The following is a 22422-nucleotide window of genomic DNA, read 5'->3' as shown; positions in this document are numbered from 1 at the left end:
GTTCAACTTCAAAACAGGAAATTTTCATTCTACTCTTATCTTTTAGTATCCAAGGACACTTCCAAAATTTTTGTGGCACTTTGGGGTGGCCTTAATTGACTTGACTGGCTGCTCCATGCAAGCTATTTGCATTCTCATCAATTCTCTGTGGGAGGCCCTATATAATGTGGCAATAAGAACCACAGGAACACTGCAAAGTCAATATCACAAAATAGGGATAAGAAGACACTTCTAAAGAACTGCTTACAAACTTCAAGTAGAAGGAAGGTAATAAATACATTCCAGAGATAGAGGGTGTGAAAATTGGATATTGACTAAAAGAGATTCCATAGTTTTAAGAAATATTGTAAGATCTGGCCTTAATAGTAGGTGTGGAAAGCACTTCCTTACCTACCAGTAGTGACTTGAGGGTCTTCATTTACACCCCCATTACCGACCAGCTAGGACTTGAAATTCTCTAAATATGGATAAATTCACTCCAAAAGGCTGAAAGGCTTCCTAGAGACTCCTATTCAAATGTAAATGCCCTTGGCAAGGAACATATTGTAAATTCTTAGTTTAGGATTAATTTAATAAAATGCTTTTGAATCTTGGCAGTAGCTGAGGGCTAAAGGAGCCTGTAGGTATAAGACATGGCATAAGCACATGAAGGTACTTATGGAAGGAAGATGAAACAGTGGTGCTGAAAAGGGAAAAAGGATAACAAATCATTTATTATCTGAGATTAAGTATAGGCACTATATTGTTTATAGGAAACAATTATATTAAAACAAAGTTTTGAATTAAGTTTTGACTATTACACAACATGTTTAGCTTTGTATCCTTGAATTTTCCATACCAGAGTCAGGTTTTCAAACCATTGGAGTGATATAATTAATGACAGACTAACAACTATTTCCCAAAGTGTTTGTTTCTCTTAATAGTTTGATAGAAGGGCAGCGAGATGATGCAATGGATGGAGCACAAGCCCTGAAATCAAGAGGACTCAAATTTGATTTCAGACACTCAACATTTCCTAGCTGTATGACTCTGGGCAAGTCACTTAACCCTAAATGTCTTGCAAAAAGAAATACTAATTTGATAGAAACATTTGTCTTTTCCCTTTTTAGTATAGAATGTCTATTTTTGACATTTACTTCTCTCAAATCTAAGATATTCTTTCAACTTTTGAGTTTTTTTTTTCAATTCTGACTTTCATGTCTTTCTTCCAGTTTCCTTTCTGTTTAGCATCATTGTTTTTTCTTTCTCACTCTGGGTTTATAACCATATATACATACCACACATTATACTACCTGTTCCCTTTAGGGTTCTGTTTTCAATCTGCTACCTCTAGTTAGTGATACAGCCAAAACCAAAATCAGAAACAGATCTCCTGGCTCAGAGACTAATATTCTTCCTATTACAACATATTGCCTCTCTTGTTCTCTTTTTCTACTCAACCAAGTATTAGATTAAAAAAAAAAAAGATGGAAAAGATGTAGAGAAACTTATGGTTGAAGGCAGACTAAAAAAGAGAGAATTTGGGAGCAAAGAAGTCATTTTAATCATTTATCTTGACATAAATGACTATCTTCTATGCATAGAAACAGAATTAGGATATTTTGTGCATCTATATTTTGGCACATATCCCTCCCCACCACCATAAAAGTCTTTTTAGCATGAAAGATGCATCATTTCAATAAATTTAAGCTCCACATTTATTATTGTTCAGATGTTTTGGTGAAGTGGTTTTTTTTAAACTAATATCTTACCTTCTCATTTTGGTTTAAATTACATAAAAAATAAAATTATTTCTATTATTATCAAGCACACTGTATGGTATAGATTATCAAGATCAGAGGTGGGAAACTGACCATCTAAAAAGTAAGCAATCTTGCATGCTAAGTCACTTTTCCCCCTTCACAAATTATGATCACATAGACATTTTGGAGGACATGGCATAGAAATGAGGCACATGTTCATGGAATGAGATTATGAAACAAACACAGAAAAGTCATGCCTCACCACACAGATGATTTAGTCTTACCTTTTTCTGACATATAGCAGATATTTCAGCTGTAAGGGGAAGGTATACAAAACATCAACAGAGAAAGATAACCCACCTCACCAAGGACATCCAGGGGAGAAAAATAATATTATATTACCTCTAGAATTAGCCCCAGAAATCTATATTTTTCTAACTCCAATATAGATTCCTGCTTCATCTTGGACTACATCTTCAAGCCTAAGTAGTCCCTTATTGGGCCACAAAGTAATCTTAGAACTATTTTTCATCAGTGGTTAGTGGCATACATCATAACCATCAGCTTCATGATTATCATAACATCTTACCTTATGTTTGTTTCTGTATTTATTATCTCAAATGAATTCATAAAAACCCTGTGAGGTAGGTAGTACAATATTATTCTCTTGTAACTAAGAAATTGAAGCAATTTTAAATGAAATAAATCAAAAATATCTGTTCACAATTGAAGTGCAAGCAAATGCCTATTATATAGTATAGATTAATAAATGTTTTTTCATTCTTTTTTTTCTTTTAAAGCATTACTCTAGTTCAGCAGTTCTCAAACTGCTTTTTGGTTATAAGACCCCTTTAGATTCTTAAAAATTACTGAGTATCGCCCCCAAAGAGTTTTTATTTGTATGGGTTATATCTATTTATATTTACTAGGTTATCTATAGCTATCTATATTTATTGTTTCAGTTTTATTATGTTTCAGTGTTTTACATATATAGATATGCATATATAATATTAATGTATTTTATCTCTCAGCATTATTATGAAAACAATTTTAATTTTGTGTATCCTCCAAAAGAATCTTGGAGATTCCTCAGGCCACATTTTTGAGAATTACTGTTCTAGTTAATGAATATGCCAATAAAATGTCCCTGGCTTACTAGGTACATATATGTGTGAAATTAGTTTAAAGTATAACAGTAAAGCTTTAGACTTTATGGATATAGGTATAGATTTATACATTTATAAATGATAAATTTTGATTATAAATTATAACTATAAAATTATGTTATATAATTTATAATATATTATATTATAATATATTTTATATAATAATATATAATTATAAAATTATAAATTATAAAAATGCCTACATTGATATATTAACACCATTTCTACTTCAATCACTTAAAAATTCTATCATTTTATCAATTGCAGGCACATCATTGTTATTTACAAAAAACACAAAAATCTCAATCTCACCAAGTCTATTATGAGTCTTCAAAATCTGACGTGGTCCACAAGTTTCATTACCTGGTGGCCAACCTTTTGTCATAAGTTGGACTCCATTAGCAAAACCATGGTAATTTAATATTATTAATAATAATAATAATAATGCTTTGGGGGAAGACTCTAGAGAAGGAATATCACAACAACTTATCAAAATGAAAATTGATTCATCCACTGATGAATCCACTGTTGTTTATGCAATGCCAAATAAACAGTTTATTTCTTTGCACCTGAATTCTTTACTAATTATAACAATCATTTTTCTCTACCACATTCTCTTTAAAACAGCAATTATATCTAGATAATGGAATAGGTGAAGGATCATTATGAAAAACATAAAGTTTTTCAGTACACTATCTTGTTCTATTCCATCCTAAACTAACTTTCAATACAATGGTGAAAACTAGAGGAATAGCAATGGTTGCAGAAAAAGGTTTCTGAGATATCTTTTCAAGGTTTATTTTTTACCTCATTAAGTCAACTCCCAATATATTTAGATAACCCACCTCACATACAAATCACCAGATTCGGGAAAGGGAGTGTGTGTATATGTGTGAGGATTAGCAGCACCTAAAATTCCATAAGTCATTTGTCCATATGGAAAACTTTTCTGGTTAATGGTTCCTGTATTTGCTGATTATATCTACTAGTGACTGCTTAAGGAAGGATGCGTTGATTTCTAGCTGAGCAACTGGTACTAATTGCTAATCCCTATTTAGCTCCACCAGTGGCTATTAGGAATCAAAGATGAAACTTAAAAGGATGACTTAAAGATGGCTTTCCTTGGAACCTCTGTGTAGCCAAAGAAGGAAACAATAAGCAAGCATGGAAAAAAAGGATTATTTGCGGAATGAATCACTGAGAAGAACCACAAAGTCATATAACTGAAATCAAGATTTAGCAGTAGATAGGTAGTAATATGGTTAATGAGAAACTAGTAATAAGTAACGGTACTAAAGTGATGGCTGTCCATGATGATCCATGAAACAGACAAATACACAAAATAGCCCCCCATACTTTGCAAGAATTCTTAAAGAAGGTATTCCAAAAAAATGGAAAAGATCAGAGGTGGTATTTTTAATCAAAAAAAAAAAAAGAAAGAAAAAATCAACTACCTCCATATACCTTCTTTCCCATTTCTATTAAATCTTTGTGAGAATGGTATATTTTGATTCTTATTCAGAGTAAAAATTTAGAAGGAAACAGAAAGACTTCTGTAGAAGATATCCTATAGCAAGTTTCATTTTTATAATGATATCATTAAGAAATTTAGAGAATGTAAGATGCTATTATGTTTATTTGTTACCAAAAAAAAAATTAGCTTGGCAAAATAAAAAGCTCTTTTCCAAACAAAAACTTCCCATGTTTTTGTTAGAATTATATAAGATTCCATAATAGAAGCAAATAGAGAATTCCATTCAACAATAGTCTGAGTATCAATACCAAGTAAGGCATAAAATGAGGAAACATATACTACTCATTGATGATTGTTTCTGTCATGGAAGATGTGCTTTGGAAAGTCCAAGAGAAGAAAGATTCCCTTTTCCTAATGTTCCATTTTTTTCAAATAATTTGGTACTGATTGCACCAAGCTGCATAACACTAAAGGGAAGATTCAGTGAGATCCACAGCCTTTCAAAGGAGATCATTTAGCAATCCACAGAGGCAAAAACGAAAAAGATGAAAAATATGTACTGTTAAGATCATGACGTGCAGTATCTTGAGATATTCCATCAATATGAATAGTAACTTGAACAAGCATTGAAATAAGAAAATATGGGCCATAATAAAATAGAAAAAGAAAATAGGACTATATCATTTTGGGAAAGCAGCATAATGCAAAGGCCATCTTTTTAACCAATGATGCTTAATAGAATACCAAGTCACAGAATAATCAAAATTTCAAGTGACTCAAAGATACATAATAGATTTAAGTGGGCTGTGCCACATTAACATGTATGACTAGTACATGGCAAAATCCTAATAAAAAGACATAAAAATCCAAAGTAAATCTCTCTTCAGTCCAATTCATCCTACAAAAAACACCCCAAGTGTATTTTAGTTGAGTAAATCTAAACATGCCATTACCCTACTCTCATATATTCTAGTGGTTTACAATTGCCTTTAAGTTCAATTAAACTCTTCTATTTGTAATTTTAAGCCCTTTCCAACCTGAATGCTACCTATTTTTCTGGCCTCTTCAAACATTACCCACCTCCTGGCCTTTGCAGACCAAACTGGCCTTCTTTTTGTTCCTCACACAAAGCAAACACCTCCAGGCAGATTCTGCAGAATCAACAAACAAGCCCAGACTTTCACCTCAAGGACTACAGGAGATGGGACTGCTGAGCAAGAGAAGACTGAAGGGTCCTCCAGAGTTGCTAGCTGTCAGGCACAGGTCTGTTGATCAGACATGGTCAGGGGAGTATGAGTAAGAAGCAAAATGCACACAGCCCTGTGAGCACAGTAGTGAAGGAAAAAATCCAACATAGCTACTATAGGGACAAAGAAAATCTAGGTTCATACTCAAAAGGAAATAGCAAAGCTAAAAACAAACAAACAAACAAAAACCTCTCCTGTTTCAAAGAAAAGTGTCAAATGGTCATAAGTCCAGAAAAAGTTATTGGGAAAATTTTAAATGGACTTTTAAAAAATCAAATGAGAGAGATTGAAGAAGAGTTTAAAAAAATAAGAGCAACCCAAGAAAAATAAATTTTTTAATTATGAAAAAAGTAAACCAATTGGAAAAAGAGATCCAAAAACTTAAGAAAGAAAATAATTCCTTAAAAAATAAAATTGGGCAAGAGGAAGTGAATGATGTTATATGACACCAAGAAATAATAAAATAAAATTTTTAAAAATGAAAAAAATAGAAGAGAATATGAAACATCTCAGTAGAAAAACAATTTGTCTGGAGAACAGATAGAAGAGAGACAATATAAAAATTATTGGACTATATGAAAGTTACGATTTTTTAAAAGTCTACATACATTATTACAAGAAATTATAAAGAAAATTTCCCTGAAGTGCTATAAGAAGTAGTAAATATGAAACAGAAAACAATCCATAGATTACCATCTGAAAGAAATACCAAGATGAAAACTTATGGGAATATTATAACCAAGTTTTGAAGCTCCCAAGATAAGAAGAAAACATTACAAGCAACAAGAGAAAAAAACCACTTAAATACTCTTGAAATATGTCAGGATACTGCAAGATCTAGAAGTTTCTAGATTAAAAACTGAAGGGTTTGACAGATTAAATTTTGCAGAACAAAGGAACTAGGCTTGTCATCAAAAATAACTGAGTATAATCCTGAATTTTAAAATAGGATATTTAATAAATTGAAAGACTTTTAGGCAAACATGACAAAAAGACCAGAATTCTATGGAAATGTTGACATATAAGATTAAGCAGAAACATAAGGTAAGCATTAAAAACCAATTATAAAGGACTCAATAGGTTGAACTGTTTCTTATATGGCAAAATGGTAACTATACTCTTAAGATTATTGTCATTACTTGGAGAGTTTGAAAAATCATACGTTGATAAAAGGTTTAGGGTTGAGTCAAGTATAAGATGTCTATAAAAATAAAATTGGATAGGGAAAGGTAAAATGGATTAATTATACAAATGAGGCATGCATGTAAAAGCTTTTACAATGGAAGCAGGTGGAGGTAAAGGGCTGGTAGTGCTGGAATCTAACATTATAACTGAATTAAAGAGGGAATAAAATATACATCTAGAAGAGGATAAAAGTTTTCTAAATTTATAAAGAAATAAGAGGGTGAGTGGATAAGATAAGGGAAGGACTTTTGGATGGTAAGGGGGAAGGAATAAGGGAGAAACTCTGAGAAGAATAGGTAGATGAAGGAATAGGAGGGCAGGGTAGTGGTTAGAAGGAAATTAGTTGCATAAGGAGACATAGGATAAATAGGCAGAGAAGGATAGTGAGGAAACATAGGATGGAGGAAATATAGAACTAATAATTATAACTTTGAATGTGAATGTGATAAACTCACCCATAAAATGGAAATGAATAGCAGAATGGATTAAGAATCAAAATTCAACAACAGTGGTTTACTAAAAAACACAACTGAAAATGAGGAATGCATATAAAATTAAAATAAAAGGCTAGAATAATGCTTCGGCTGATGTTTAAAAAAAGGCATGGATAGCAATCATAAACTCAGACAAACTTAAAACAAATTTAATTGAAAGAGATAAACTAGGAAATTATGTCAGCAATATTATTCAATATTGTTTTAGAAATTATAGCTATAATAAGAGAAATATAAATGGAAAGAATTAAAATGGGAAATAAGGCAATATACTATCTCTTTTCATAGGTAATATGATGATATATCCTAAGAATATATATGATGATGCTATCCTAAGAATTCAACTTAAAAGTTAGTTGATATGCCCAAAGGACTATTAAACTTGCATAACCTTTGATCCAGCAGTATCTTTACTGGGTCTGTATCCTAAAAAGAACATAAAAAAGGGAAAAGGACCCACATGTGCAAAAATGTTTGTGGCAACTCTTTTTGTAGTGGTAAGGAATTGGAAACTGAGTGGATGCTTTATCAATTGGAAAATGGCTGAATAAGTTATGGTATATGGATGTTATGGAATATTATTGTTCTGTAAGAAACAACCAAGAGGATGATTTCAGAGAGGCCTAAAGAGACTTACATGAATTGATGTGAAGTGAAGTGAGTAGAACCAAGAGAACATTGTACACTGAAACAATAAGATTATATAATGAGCAATTATGATGAACTTGGCTCTTTTCAACAATGAGGAGATTAAGGCCACTTCTAAGAAACACGATGGAGAGAGCCATTTGAATTCATAAAGAGGTCTGTGGGGACTGAATGTGGATTACAACATAATATTTTCACCTTTTTTGTTGTTTGCTTTTTTCTTTCTTATTTTTTTTCCTTTTTGATCTGATTTTTCTTATGCAGCAAGATATATCTGGAAATATGTATAGAAGAAGAATCCAACATATATTGGATTAGTTGCTGTCTAGGAGAGGGGGATAGGTGAAGGAATGGAAAAAAAATTTGGGACACAAGATTTTGCAAGGGTATCAGGACCTGATGCGAAGATAACAAAATCACATGTAAAGAACTGTTATATACAAGACAAACATACATACAAACATATATGCACATGCATGTGTATATGTATATGTGTGTGCATATGCCCATACGTATATGTTAGAAGTATATTGTTCTTTATCTGTTGTCTTGTTATCTCCTCAGCAGAATAAGAGCTCTCTGAGGACAAAGATAAGACTTTTTGCCTTTCTTTGTATCCCCAACACTAAGTGCAATACCTGGTACATAGTAAATATTTAACAGTACCTGCTGATTGACTTACTGACTGACTCTCATTTCAGTGCATTTGCAGTAGCCATCCTCCATCTTCTTCTATCTGCCTCAAAAAAAAAAAAATCCCTCATTTTCTTTAGGATAAGCTACATGAAGCTTCTTCTGACTCCTCAGCTGCCTTCCTTTTTTCAATTTCTTATTTTTCTTTCTTAATTGCCTTGCATTTAACTACCTTATATTTATTTTGTATATATTCCATATATACTTATATATGCACATGTTGTCTACAAGCTCTTTAAAGGCAAGAGATACTTCAGTTTTTGTCTTGGTAACTCTAGATTCTAGCACAGTTCCAGCCACAGTTCCAAGCTGCTAAATAAATGCTTTCTGATTAATTGATTTTCAAAATAATTATTAGCCTATACTGGGTTAGATAGATACTTTATAGAGACCTACAGGAAAATAAAAGACTTTTACAGAATTTACAAAGGAGAAAAAGACACAGGAGGTCAGAAGGCATGGGTAGTTTTCAATCTATGAGTAGAAAAGGACCTACATGGCATTCATATCCATCAAAATACCAAAGTAAAGGGTAGAATTTTTAAAAAACAGAAATGTCTAAAAGTGGAATGAACTCCAATGAAAAATAGCAGCAGCCTGACAAAGATAATGTGGAAAGTATTGCCTATTATGGATGGCGAGTTAGACTATTTCAGACACTTCAGCTGCATAAAACTTGTCCAGGCCTCCCTCCCCTAATCAGGTATATTATACTTACTTCACATAAGTGTTATTTGATTAACAAGTCTTTGTAAAGAAAAAGATTCAGGTGATGATAATAATAAAAAATAATAATAGTTTCCATAGAAAGCATTTATATGCTTTATATTGCATATAAATTGCTATATGCTATAATTAAGGCTTGGGAATTTATGTTTTATCCTGGAAACAATGGAGTTTCTGGGGCTTTGGGAGCAAAAAGAGGGCAAAAGTCAGACTTGTGTCTTAGGAATATTATTTTAGCAGCTTTGTGGATGATGGATTAGAGAAAGAAGAAGCTAGAAACAGGAAGATTCCTTAGGAGTTATTGTAACAAGCCAGATAAGAGATATTAAAATAGAGATAAGGCAAAAGGTGTGAGAGATGTTGAGAAGCTAAATCAAAACCTCTTAGTAATATGGATTGTGGGAAGTAAAAGAGAGAGAGAGAAATCAAGGATTACCAGGGTTAAGAAATTCGATAACTGGAAAGTTTGTAGTGCCTTGACAGAAACAGAAAGATTCAGAAAAAAAGATAGTTTTCGGGGAAATGAATTCTATTTTAGATATTTAATTTGGGAAGTCTAAGGAACATTTAGATGGATTTTGTTGTCTGTAATTCCAGTCATATTCAACTCTTTGTGACCCCTCGTAGGGTTTTCTTGGCAGAAATACTGGAATGGTTTGCCATTTCCTTCTCCAGCTCTTTTTACAGATAAGTTTACAGGCAAACTTAACTAAGGTTAAATGACTTGCTAACAGTCACATAGCTAGAACAGATTTGAATTCAGAAAGATGAGTCTTCTTGACTCCAGTCCTAGCACTCTATTCATTCTACTACCTTACCTAGGTGGACAGGAATTACCAGTAAATGGAATTAAAGGTTAGGAAATGTATTACAGCTAAATGCATAAATTTGAAAGTCATATGAGCTAATAATATCACCAAAGGAAAAGCTGCAATAAGAAAAGGGAACAGGACAGAGCCCTGAGTGATGCTTAGGAGAAAAAAGACTTCTTCCTTCCAATGGAGGAAAAAATCAGACAATTAATTCAAAAAGCAGATGATAGCAGAACCATGAAGACCAAGGGCAAAAAAACAGTAGCCAGGAGAAGAGTGTATTTGACAAGTTAAAAACTAAAGCAGAGTCCAAAAGAATGAAAACTCAGAAAAATAAATATTATGCTTGTCACAGCATTTAAAAAGCATTTAATAAAGCAAACACAACATGTTTATTTGAACTAATTGAGAGACTGAGTTTATCTGGCTTGAGCATCATTAGTGTTCCTCCTTCCTTTCACCAAACTTATTATTATATTATGTTAAGAGGCATAGCTTTCAGCTCAATAAAGCTAATTGTTTGAACTGTCCCCTTTATTGCATTTCCCTTTGCCTCCTCTAGGACTTTGATTTATTAGCCATCACCCTTCTGTCAACCTTGTGAAATTTCATCCTATTCTCTTGTTCTCTTTCTATCAGCCTACAAACGTTCTAATGACTTCTTTAACAGAAAGGATGAAAGGAAGGAAGGAAGAAAGAAAGAAAGAAAAGAAGGAAGGAAGGAAGGAAGGAAGGAAGGAAGGAAGGAAGGAAGGAAGGAAGGAAGGAAGGAAGGAAGGAAGGAAGGAAGGAAGGAAGGAAGGAAGGAAGGAAAGGAAGAAAAAGAAAAGAAAGAAAGAGCTCTCTTGACCCTTCTAATGTGCTAGGTGCTATTCCATCTCTCTGTCTTCCTTTACCACTAAGCTCCTTGGAAAATTGCCTCTACCTCATGCTTCCAAGGCCTTCCCCACCCATCCTCTCTTTCTTCAACCCCTTGAAATTTGGTTTCCTCTGGTACCATTTTACAAAAATTGCTCTTTCAAAGAATGCCACTGACCTTCTTACTGCCAAAACCAAAAGCCCTTTTTTAAAAATGTCACTGATCATCCTTTCCTACTGCATTTGTCCTCTTTTAGTTTCAAAAGTATCACAATCTTATTGTTCCCTTCTTGCCTTTCTTACCAATTCCCCACTTGTTTTGTTAGCTCCTCATCTGATAGCTTCCAGCAAGTTATGCAACAATTCTGGATCTACATCTTAAAGAATGTATCTTCCAAGGTTCCATCCTTTGTTCTCCTCTCTTCTCTTTCTACACTCTCTTCTTTGGCAATACTATTTGTATCTCAAGTTTCACTACTACCTATAAACAGATTACTTCAAAATTTTTATTTCCAACCCTTACCTCTAAACTCCAATTCAGACTTTCAACATCTGAAACTACATTTTCAACTGTTACTTCAAAGCTCTACCTTAATATATTTCAGCAAAATATAACTACTATATGTGTGTATATGTGTGTGTGTGTATACATCTCTTACTAGTACAATACTAGTATACTAGTACAAGATAATAGTATACTAGTACAAGATAAAAATTTAGGCTTGACTAAGGGATAAACATTCTAATGATTAGCCTGATTAGTCCTTCAACAAAGCACAATGAGCTTCTTTGGGAGGTAATGAGTCCCCTGTTCTTTGAAGGTCTTAATGAAAAGGTTGAATGACAACTTGTTTTGGATGTTTGTCCAAGAGAAGATTCTTATTTAGGTGGCATTTGAGTGAGATTTAGTATTCTGTAGAACAAAGGTGTCAAACATGAGTTGCAGGCTTCCCTGGTTTATTACACTCCCCAGTGAGTTAGAACCAGATTAAAATGCAATGGAGTAATGTTTAACAAATTTTTAAAAATATGATAAAATATAGATGATATTAATTTGTGATATTCTAAGTCAGTATGTGGCCCATAGGGATGTTTTTGTATAGTGATCCTTTTTCTATTTGAGTTTGACACCTCTGCTATAGAGCAGGGTAATATTCTGGGAAATGCCCTGGAGTTGACATCATACTACTTAACTCCTCATTCCGCAACTAGTATACAAGATATAGTATACTAGTACAATACTAGTATAAGCCATCTCTTACTAGTACAATGCATATATGTATATATATATATATATATATATATACACACATGTGTACAATGCATATATGTATATATATACACACATATATATGCTTACTAGTAATGCATATATGTATATATATATACACACATGTGTGTATATATATATATACATATATGCATTACTAGTAAGCATATATATATGTGTGTATATATATACATATATGCATTGTACTAGTAAGAGATGACTTTTTACAATTTAATAAATCCTGTGATATAGATAATGTATTAGCCCCACTTTACTGAGAAGGAGATTGAGCTGAACTCAAATCCTGGTCTTCTGAGTCTAAGTTCAGCATACTTACTTATTCACTATAATTCTCATGGTAAAAGTTCCTCAAGCTTATCAAAATTCTAGCCCAATCAAGGTGAGATAGATTTGAGCAAAGTTTCTCCAAGAACTCAACTATTTCCTCCTCCTTTCTGTTAAATTTACTACCTTTCCTTCTCTGCTGATCCAAAAAATTGAAAACAACTTTTATACAGGAAGACTCATATGAGCAAAGTCATGATCTTAGTTACACAAAGAAACTGATGCACTCATTAACCTGACTTCCCTTGCCACCATTCATATTCTGTATCATATGTATGAACAAGAATACTAAATGTTTTATCTCCATTTTTTATCTATAAGGAAATTTAATCTCAAAGATAGTTTGACTTGTCCATAGTCACATAATTAGTGAGTTGCAGAATGAGGAGTTAAGTAGTATGATGTCAACTCCAGGACATTTCCCAGAATACCCTGCTCTATAGCAGAGGTGTCAAACTCAAATAGAAAAAGGATCACTATACAAAAACATCCCTATGGGCCACATACTGACTTAGAATATCACAAATTAATATCATCTATATTTTATCATATTTTTAAAAATTTGTTAAACATTTCTCCATTGCATTTTAATCTGGTTCTAACTCACTGGGGAGTGTAATAAACCAGGGAAGTCTGCAACTCATGTTTGACACCTTTGTTCTACAGAATACTAAATCTCACTCAAATGCCACCTAAATAAGAATCTTCTCTTGGACAAACATCCAAAACAAGTTGTCATTCAACCTTTTCATTAAGACCTTCAAAGAACAGGGGACTCATTACCTCCCAAAGAAGCTCATTGTGCTTTGTTGAAGGACTAAGCAGGCTAATCATTAGAATGTTTATCCCTTAGTCAAGCCTAAATTTTTATCTTTGCATTTTCTATCTATTGTTCCTGGTTCTGCCTTCTGGGACCAAACAGAACAATCCCTTTTCTAATACCTTTACTGAGAGAAAGCTTTTTAAATACTTAAAGAAAATTATATTATTTCTCCAGGCTACATATTCCTATGGTCTTCCTGCCATATATCAAAAATTTTAGGCCATTAGTATCTTAATTAAATCATTCAAATAAATAAATAAATAAAATACACAAAAAGAAAAATGAAATTATTCATCATTACTCATTATCTATGCTAGATGGAGTAAATCCTACCTTGTGGGAGGAGAACATCAATCAGCCATTCGCTGTGATCCCTATAGAGAAAAAAACACCAGGTTTCACATTTTAAATACACTTCAACATTGCCCTCTAAATGAGTGCTTTGGAATACCCCCTGTTGCTAAAATCCTTTTTATAGAAATGGAACATAATTAAGAGTCCTATCATAATAAACATTTAAAATGTCTGCTTCTTTGAGGTTAAATTTAAAATTATAGACATTTCATCATGTTCAGTTATTTTTAAATGATGCTTCCCAGATGCTAATTAGGCCAGAGAAAATATAGTATGATCTGTGCAGAGCCAATTGTGATTGCTGCAAAGCTAATAAGCAGAAACACCTATCTGAAATACATGTTAAATTTGGAAGCCAGGGTTTAGATTCCATTTACTTAAAACCAAGACTTGGTGACAAGGGACTACTTCAACTCTAAGGCTAAATTCATTAAACATTATTGTTTTCCCCTGCTGCTTCTAGTGTCACTTTTCAACTGTTCAGTGTAGAGAGCTTCTAAAGGAAGCATAGGAATACATTTAATAGTACACAACAAAAACTTTAAATTTAATTATTGAACAAGTGTTAGGAAAATGTGGCTCATGGTATACAAGGCTAAGACCAGAAGGACTTTGCTCCTAACGTTTGCGTTATGACTCCTCATTTCATTTGTGACATCAATGACTTCACCTACCCTGCAATGCGCTGGCTACATTCTTCACAAAGGTATAATGGTGGTGGTTTATCTCCTAAAGCCACTGACAGAGAGGGGTCTATACACATCTGAAATAAAAAAGAGAAGGCCAAGTGAACATTTCTCTTCATGTATAACATCTTCCTTGTTGCTAAAATAATAAACTGATTAATTTGAAGAAAACTAATAATTTCTTACATTAATACTTTCCACACATTCCTCTATTTTAAATATTGCCAAAACCCTCTGAAATAAGGGTGTGTGGGAAAAGGTGAAGAACTTACAGATAAGCACATATTGATTAGAGACTGTTAGCTAAAGTAGATCAAGCCTATAGGCCTCAGTTTCGGCTTCTCCTGAATCATGTGATTTTAGAGAAGGCCTGGACTACATTCTATTCTCCAAAGAAGGGATTAAAATTATATACGTGGCCAAAAAAGCTGTATATCACCTTGTCTACTACATTCCACTGACCAATAGGGGAATACAGATTTATGTGACCAATCACAACATATAGAGGGTGGGATTTTGGAGGTTCTTTGTCTGAAATGTATAAAAGCTGTAAATATTTTCAAGGCTCTGGCCCTATCCTGCTGTGAATTCAGCTCACAGGTCAGGATGGGGTCTGCTTCTCGAGATTCTAATAAATAATTCTGCTTTCTATGAGTGATCTCTGTAGTAGTCAATTTGGGTAGGTCTTTTTGTCCCAAACAAGGATCATCTTTATTTTACATATGAGGAATCTAAGGCCTGAAAAAATCAAAAAACTTTCCAAAAATAGTCATTGGCAAAGCAAGGAACTGAACCCACTTCTTGCTCTAAGTAGTCTCTTTCTACTGTACAGAATCACTTCTCTCCAAGTAGGTAGCCCAATGTTCCCATGGAAATCTAGAGAGCTTATAAATATTATTTGTTTGAAGCTTAAATTAGCTGTTATATCTCCTCATTGTTGCTTTTAATTTTTAGTCTAAACATCCATATCTTGCACAGACCCTGAAAATATTTTTATGAAGGTATTATGTTATAATTTGTAGTTCAGTCATGTCCAACTCCTCATGACCCCTTTGGGGATTTTCTTGGCAAAGATACTAAAGTTGTTTGCCATTTCCTTCTCCAAGAACTAAGTGCCTTCTATGAGTGTCAGTGAGTGTCTGAAGCCACATTTGAATTCAGGTCTTTGTGAGTTCAGGCTCAGAGTTCTCTACCCACTGAGCCACCTATCTGGCATAATATATTACAATAGATCTTCCCAGATGAATATGAATATCACTGGAGTTAAAAATCACTTTCTAAAGTAATAAACAGATATAATATCTCTTTGGGAGAAGGAAAATGATTAATCATTCTTGAGGAAAAGAAAGAGAATGTATAATATAATTTTTTTTTGTAAAGATAGTTATGGTTTGGGAAAATGCTACAATGTAAGGTAGTTATACTTTAAGCAGTTGGCTTTTCTTTGTTTCTGTCAATTAGGACACATTTTCCTTTTCTAAGATGCTGATATGGAATCTTTTGGGTTTTTTTAAACATTTTCATTCAGAAATTTGATCATTTTAACTACAACTGAACTATGATTTTATTGACCAAGAGGTTTTCCCCCTCCAGATTAAAGAATCATAAACTGTGATTGCTACAAGGACCTTCAGGATCATCTTGCCCAACTTGCTCACTTTACATAGAAAGAAAATGATTTCTGATTCCAGAAAGAAGTGATTTGCCTAAGGTCATACACCAAGGAAGGAGCAGAGCCTAGATTGAAATCAGATCTATTAACCATTTTCATTATTCTATTAGATAGTTGTTTTGTGAACCCAACTGGTCAATTGTCTGTATTTTCTAGCATTTCACAGATAAAACATCCAGAAGGCCAACTGAACTTGTTACTTTTCAAGAAAATGTTCTAAGAATGAACAATTTAAAAGGAAGTCTATTTGTCTAATTTTTCAAGGTCATTTTCAATTCTTCCTTGTCTTCAAAATATACTCAACCCCTGCTGTGCAGTTAATGTGCTTGGAACAAAGTCTTCCAAAATTTCTTTCTACTCACTAACTATAAAAACATACCAAAGCTGCTTTCTTTAATTGTACTTGCTGATTTGGGGGGAGGGAGAGGGCAGAGAGAGGCAGATCATATTAACCCAATCAGCCTTTCATTTAAAATCCTCAGTCTAAAGGAATTTCAATGATACAGAAAAATAGTGGAAATGACTAAGTTTAAATAAATGCTACTAACAAAACTAGAAATAAAGTAGATGCTCATCAGTGGGATCATGGCTGAACAAATTATTATATACAAATGTAAGATATATCATCGCATCAAGAAACATGATCAATGAGTAATTCAAAGAAATTGGAAAGAGTTTTATGAACTGATAAAAAGTGAGAAGAAACAGGAAAACAATATGCATTGTTGGTCAAAAAATAATACGCATAGCCTGATTTAGAACTGGTTGGTTGGTTGATCAGCTGGTTCTTGTCCTTCATTCTTGAAGAGGATCAAAATGACATCACTGCGTCAGAGTCAAGTCGCAGTGTGTCCAACTGTGGCTGATCTGACCAATACAAGCTCCAAGTGCTCTGTCACAGGTGGGACACAAACAGTTAATATGAACATCTGGGGAGAACTCTCTAATTTTGCACATCTCATGTTTCCTTTGGGTTAATTCAATTCTGCTTTGCTCATAGAGCATCTCTTGATGAGGGCATGCCATGCTGGGTGCTCCTGCACCAGTGTCTCCCATGTCATACAATCGATTCTGAAGTTGTTAAAAGATACCATCAGAGTGTCCTTGTATCGCTTTTTCTGATCCCCTTGTGAGCGCTTGCCCTGTGTGAATTCTTCATAAAATAATTTTTAACTACAATAATGTAAATAAGAAGAATGTTGACATGATGTTGGGTGCTCTATAATTACAATGACCAATCATGGCTTTTAGACAAAATGCGGAAACATACTTCCCTCCTTTCTTTAGAGAGTTGCAAGACTACCAGTGCCAAAAATTGCTGCCAGCCATTGTGGCTGCCTTGGTTAGTTTTACTTAACTGGAGCCAAGTTTATGCTCTGTTCATTTTCAATCTCTCCCTAACTACTGTCTGGCGCTAAGCAATAAATGCTTACTAAATGCTACTTTACCAACTAGTTGACTTTGAGCTTCACCATGATATATGAAAATATGGGACTGTCTTTTGCCTCTTTTTGCATGTGCAGAACTTAACATGAAGCCTACAACCTAGAAAGTATTTAATAAATGCTTATTGTCATACCAAAATAAAAACATTTTATTTTTTTCTATTTTCTAGAAATTTTCTAGAGCATAATTTTCTAGTATTAATGTGTGTATTTGGTAAAAAGTTAAAATATAAGCAAGGTCTTTCATTGCTTTCCTCCCACTACAATATATAGCAACCCAGGCAACTGCCTTCTATTGTCTGCCCACCAATATATGAATTTCCACTCAGAGAATATTTGCATCTCATTTTCCAAACACATGACCATGTGTCACTTAAAATGTTTTAAGTGAAAAAGATTTTGCACATAATCTACATTTAAAACAATTTGCATGGTAATAAAAAGTTGTGGGTAAACTGAATTTTGTCTATGCAACTGCCTACTTAAAAAGACACTGAAAATAGAATGTCAAAAGGAATTTAGCATGTGAAATGCTAAAACAAAGAACATTAAGCTAGATAGAACTTTAGGACACAGGATGCCAGAAATGAAAAAACCTTAGAGATCATCTCTCCTCTCTCTCATAGTCAAAACTCTCCTAGAAAAAATCATCTATGTTCATTTTTTTCCACTTCTTCCCCTCTTACTTTTGCAATCTTTGCATTCTAAACCATTAGCAAGCATTATTCATAATGGGAATAAGCACATTCCCAGTAAGATCAGGGGTGAAACAAAGATGTCCATTATCACCACTATAATTCAATATTGTACTAGAAATGTTGTCTTTAGCAATAAGAAAAGAAAAGGAAATTAATGGTATACTTAGAAAATTCTAAAGAATCATCCCAAAACCTACTTGAAACAATTAATAGCTTTAGCAAAGCTGGAGGATAGAAAATAACTCCACACAAATCATCAGCATTTCTAAATATTACTAACAAAGCTCAGCAGTAAGAGATAGAAATTCTATTTAAAATAACTGTAGATGAAATAAAATATTTGGGTGTCTACCTGCCAAGACAAATCTAGGAATTACATGAACCCAAACTCTTTTCACACAAATAAAGTCAGATCTAAACAACCAGAAAATATCAATTGCTCATGGGCAGGTCAACAATTCTGCCTAAGTTAGTCTACTTGTTCAATGACATACCAATCAAACTGCCAAAAAAATTTTATTAGAGCTAGAAAAAAAAATAATAACAAAATTCATCTGAAAAAACAAAAGGTAAAGAATGTCAAGGGAATTAATGGAAAAAATACAAGGGACAGTGATCTAGCAGTATCAGACCTAAAACTTTATTATATATCATCAAAAACATATAATACTGGCTAAGAATAGAATGGATCAGTAGAATAGGTTAGATACATGTGACACAACAATCAATGATTACAGTAATATAGTATTTGATAAACCCCAAGACTCTAGCTTCTAGAATAAGAACTAATTCAATAAAATTGCCAGGAAAACTGAAAAATAATGTCAGAAACTTGGTCCTTCTCAATGTTTCAGTGATCCAGAGCAGTCCCAATAGACTTTGGATGCAAAACTCCATCTGCATCCAGAGAGCGATCAATGGAGACTGAATGTAAATCAACACATGCTATGTTCACTTTTTTCCCTTTTGGTTTTTTTGTGGTTTTTTTTTTCCCTTTTGTTCTGATTTTTCTATCCCAATATGATTCAAAAGGAAATATGTAAAAAAAAATGAATGTACATGTTTAAAGTTTAAACAAAGAAAAACCTGCAACCTTATCATTCAAATGAAAATGTTCTCTCCAGTAATATCAATCATCTAGCAATGGTCCAATTCAATGGCCCTTCAACCTTCTTGAGCTCTCAATAGCATCTAGCACACTCCCAACCATCTTCTCCTCTTGGATATTCTAAGTTTTCAAGACACTATTCTCCCATTGGTCTCCTCCTAGAGTCAGCAGTAGAATAGGGTAAAACTAAGAAAATGAGAACTCATATAAATATTTGGAGGACAAATTATGATTTTTAAAGGATTTAAAGGATTGAATAAGGGAACTGTGAAGTTGTCAGGTTTGATTTGGTTTGATTTTATAAGGAAAAGACAAATCACTGGGGGTGACAGTGAGAGGACAAGAGAAGATCCAGAGAAGAGAATAGCAGTAAAAGAAAAGAAGTGAAGATAGCAGAAGGGCTGGAAAACTGTTTCTGGGAATTAAAGATAGAGGGAAGTCATCTAAGAGAAGGCTTCAATTGAATGATTCCTGATGGGTCAGAGAGAATTTGTGTCATTGGTCAAGAGTTCCCATAACAACTAATGACCTTTAGTAACCTCTAAAATTTTCAACAATCTAAAAGGTGACTATAATTGTACATCATCAGATAGTCAATATCAAAAGTGGATTGATATACTTTTCAGCCAAAAATACAGAAACTCTATATAATTAGTTAAAACAAGACATGGAGCTGACTGTGGCTCAGATCATGCAATTTTTATTGCAAAATTCAGTTTTAAACTGACAAAAATGGGGAAAATCACAAGATGAAATAGGTATGACCTAAATATATCCTTTATGAATGTGAAGGGCAAGTGATTAATAGATTTTAGGGATTAGATCTGGTGAACAGAATGCCTGAAGAATATGGGCAGATTCACAATATTGTATAAGAGGTAGCAATGAAAAAAATTCAAAGAAAAAGAACAAGAAAGCAAAATGCCTGTTTAGTGAGGATTTACAAATCACTGAGGAAAAAAGAAAGTAAAAGGGAAATGAGAAAAGGAAAGATGTATCCAAATGAATGCAGAATTCTGCAACAACAACAAGGAGAGGAAAGAGGGTTTTCTTAAATGAGCAATGCAAAGAACAACAGAATGAGAAAGTCAAAGATCTCTTCAAGAAAATTAGAGACATTAAGGAAATGCTTCATGAAAAACTGGGCATAATAAAAGCAAAAAATAGTAGGCACTTAGCAGAAAATACTAAGAAGAAGTAACAAGAAAGCAAAAGGAAGAAGTTAACATCATCAATAATCATGATGGTATGGTTAACTGATACAGAGCCAAACATTTTAGAGGATTAAGTCAAAAGGCATTACTAATGATAATATTAGTGGAGGTGATGGAATTCCAGCTGAGCTATTTAAAATCCTAAAAAATGATGCTGTTAAAGTGTTACTCTCAACATGGCAGCAAATTTAGAAAACCCAACAGTGGCCACTGGATTGGAAAAAATCAATTTATATACCAATCCTAAAGAAAGTGAGCAGAACCAAAAGAACATGGTTTGTAGCAACAACAAGATTTTGTGATGATCAGCTGCGATGGTTCTTTTCAACAATGAGGTGATTCAAGGCAATTCCAAAAGACTTGGGATGGAAAGTGCCATCCACATCTAGAAAGGGAACTATGGAGACTGAATGTGGATTAAAGCATAGCATTTTCACCTTCCTTTTTGTTGTTTTTTTATTCATTTGTTTTTTGCTTTCTCATATTTTTCTCTTTTGATTTGATTTTTTGCACAGCATGAAGAATATAGAAATATCTTTAGAATAATTGCACATGTTTAACCTATATTGGCTTGCTTGCTGTCTTAGGGAGGAGGAAGGAGGAAGAGAGGGAGAAATATTTGGAACACAAAGTTTTGCTAAGGGGAATATTGAAAATTATTTTTGCATGTATTTGAAAAAATTGTTTTTAAAAAAGGCAATGCCAAAGAATGTTTAAATTATCAAACATTATTTCACATGTCAGCCAGGTTATGCTTAAGATTCTACAAGCTAGCCTTCAGGAATATGTGAAACAAGAATTACCAGAAAAACTGTCTGATTTTTGGAGAGGCAGAGGAACTAAAGACCAAATTACCAACATTCACTGAATTATGGAGAAAACAAGAGAGTTCCAGAAAAAAATGTTTAGTTATGCTTCATTGATTTCACTAAAGTCTTTGAGTGGATTATAACAATATGTGGCAAGTTTTCAGAGATGAGAATACCAAATCATCTTACTTGTCTTCTGAAGAATCTATATGCTGAAAAAAAACAGTTACAACTCAACATGGAACAACTGTTTAGTTTAAGATTGTAAAAGGAGTATGACAAGTCCAGGCTAGATGAATCAAAAGCCAGAGAAATAATCTCAGATATGAGATGATATCATTCTGTAGGCAGAAAGTGAAGATGAATTAAGAAGTTTCTTGATGAGGGAGAAAGAAGAGAATGTAAAAGTTGGTTTGAAGCTTAGTATCAAAAAAAAAAAAAAAAACTAGATCCTGGCAACTGGTTTTATCATTTCCTGGCAAATAGCAAGAGAATAAATGGAAGCAGTGTCAGATTTTATACTCTGGGCTCAAAGATCACTGCAGATGGTGACTGCAGCCATGAAATTTAAAGATGCTTGCTCCTTAGAAGGAGGCTATGGCAAATCTGGACAGCAGGCTAAAAAGCAGAGTCAGAACCTTGCCAACAAAAATCTATATAATCAAAGATATGGTTTTTCCAATAGCAATATATGGCTGTGAAAATTGGATTGTAAGGAAAGCTAAGCACTGCAGAATCAACACTTTCAAACTGTGGTGCTGGAAAAGAGTTTTGAGAGTTCCTGGGACAGGAGGGAGATCAAATCAGTACTTAAAGAAATTAATTCTGACTACTTATTGGAATGTCAAATACTAAAGCTGAAATTTAAATACTTTGGCTACATAAACATAAACACAGGACTTATTAGAAAAAACCCTAATGCTGAAAAAGATTAAAGAAAGAGGACAGCAGAT

The 22422-nt window shown here is 33.4% G+C and overlaps 1 protein-coding gene across 1 annotated transcript in view; it reads right to left on the bottom strand.

Moving 5' to 3' along the window:
* UNC79 (unc-79 homolog, NALCN channel complex subunit) overlaps positions 1-22422 on the bottom strand; it is a 325074-nt gene that overhangs the window by 221273 nt on the left and 81379 nt on the right. Inside the window, exons 9-11 of the mRNA XM_051977373.1 lie at positions 14512-14600; positions 13817-13857; positions 2027-2055 (exon numbers count right to left, since the gene is read on the bottom strand). Of these exons, the coding sequence (XP_051833333.1) occupies positions 2027-2055; positions 13817-13857; positions 14512-14600 (159 nt within the window). The remainder of the gene's footprint in view (positions 1-2026; positions 2056-13816; positions 13858-14511; positions 14601-22422) is intronic.

Source organism: Antechinus flavipes, chromosome 2 (genome assembly GCF_016432865.1).
Source record: "Antechinus flavipes isolate AdamAnt ecotype Samford, QLD, Australia chromosome 2, AdamAnt_v2, whole genome shotgun sequence".
NCBI classification, from domain to species: domain Eukaryota; kingdom Metazoa; phylum Chordata; class Mammalia; order Dasyuromorphia; family Dasyuridae; genus Antechinus; species Antechinus flavipes.
This window is presented reverse-complemented; position numbering and strand designations above follow the sequence as displayed.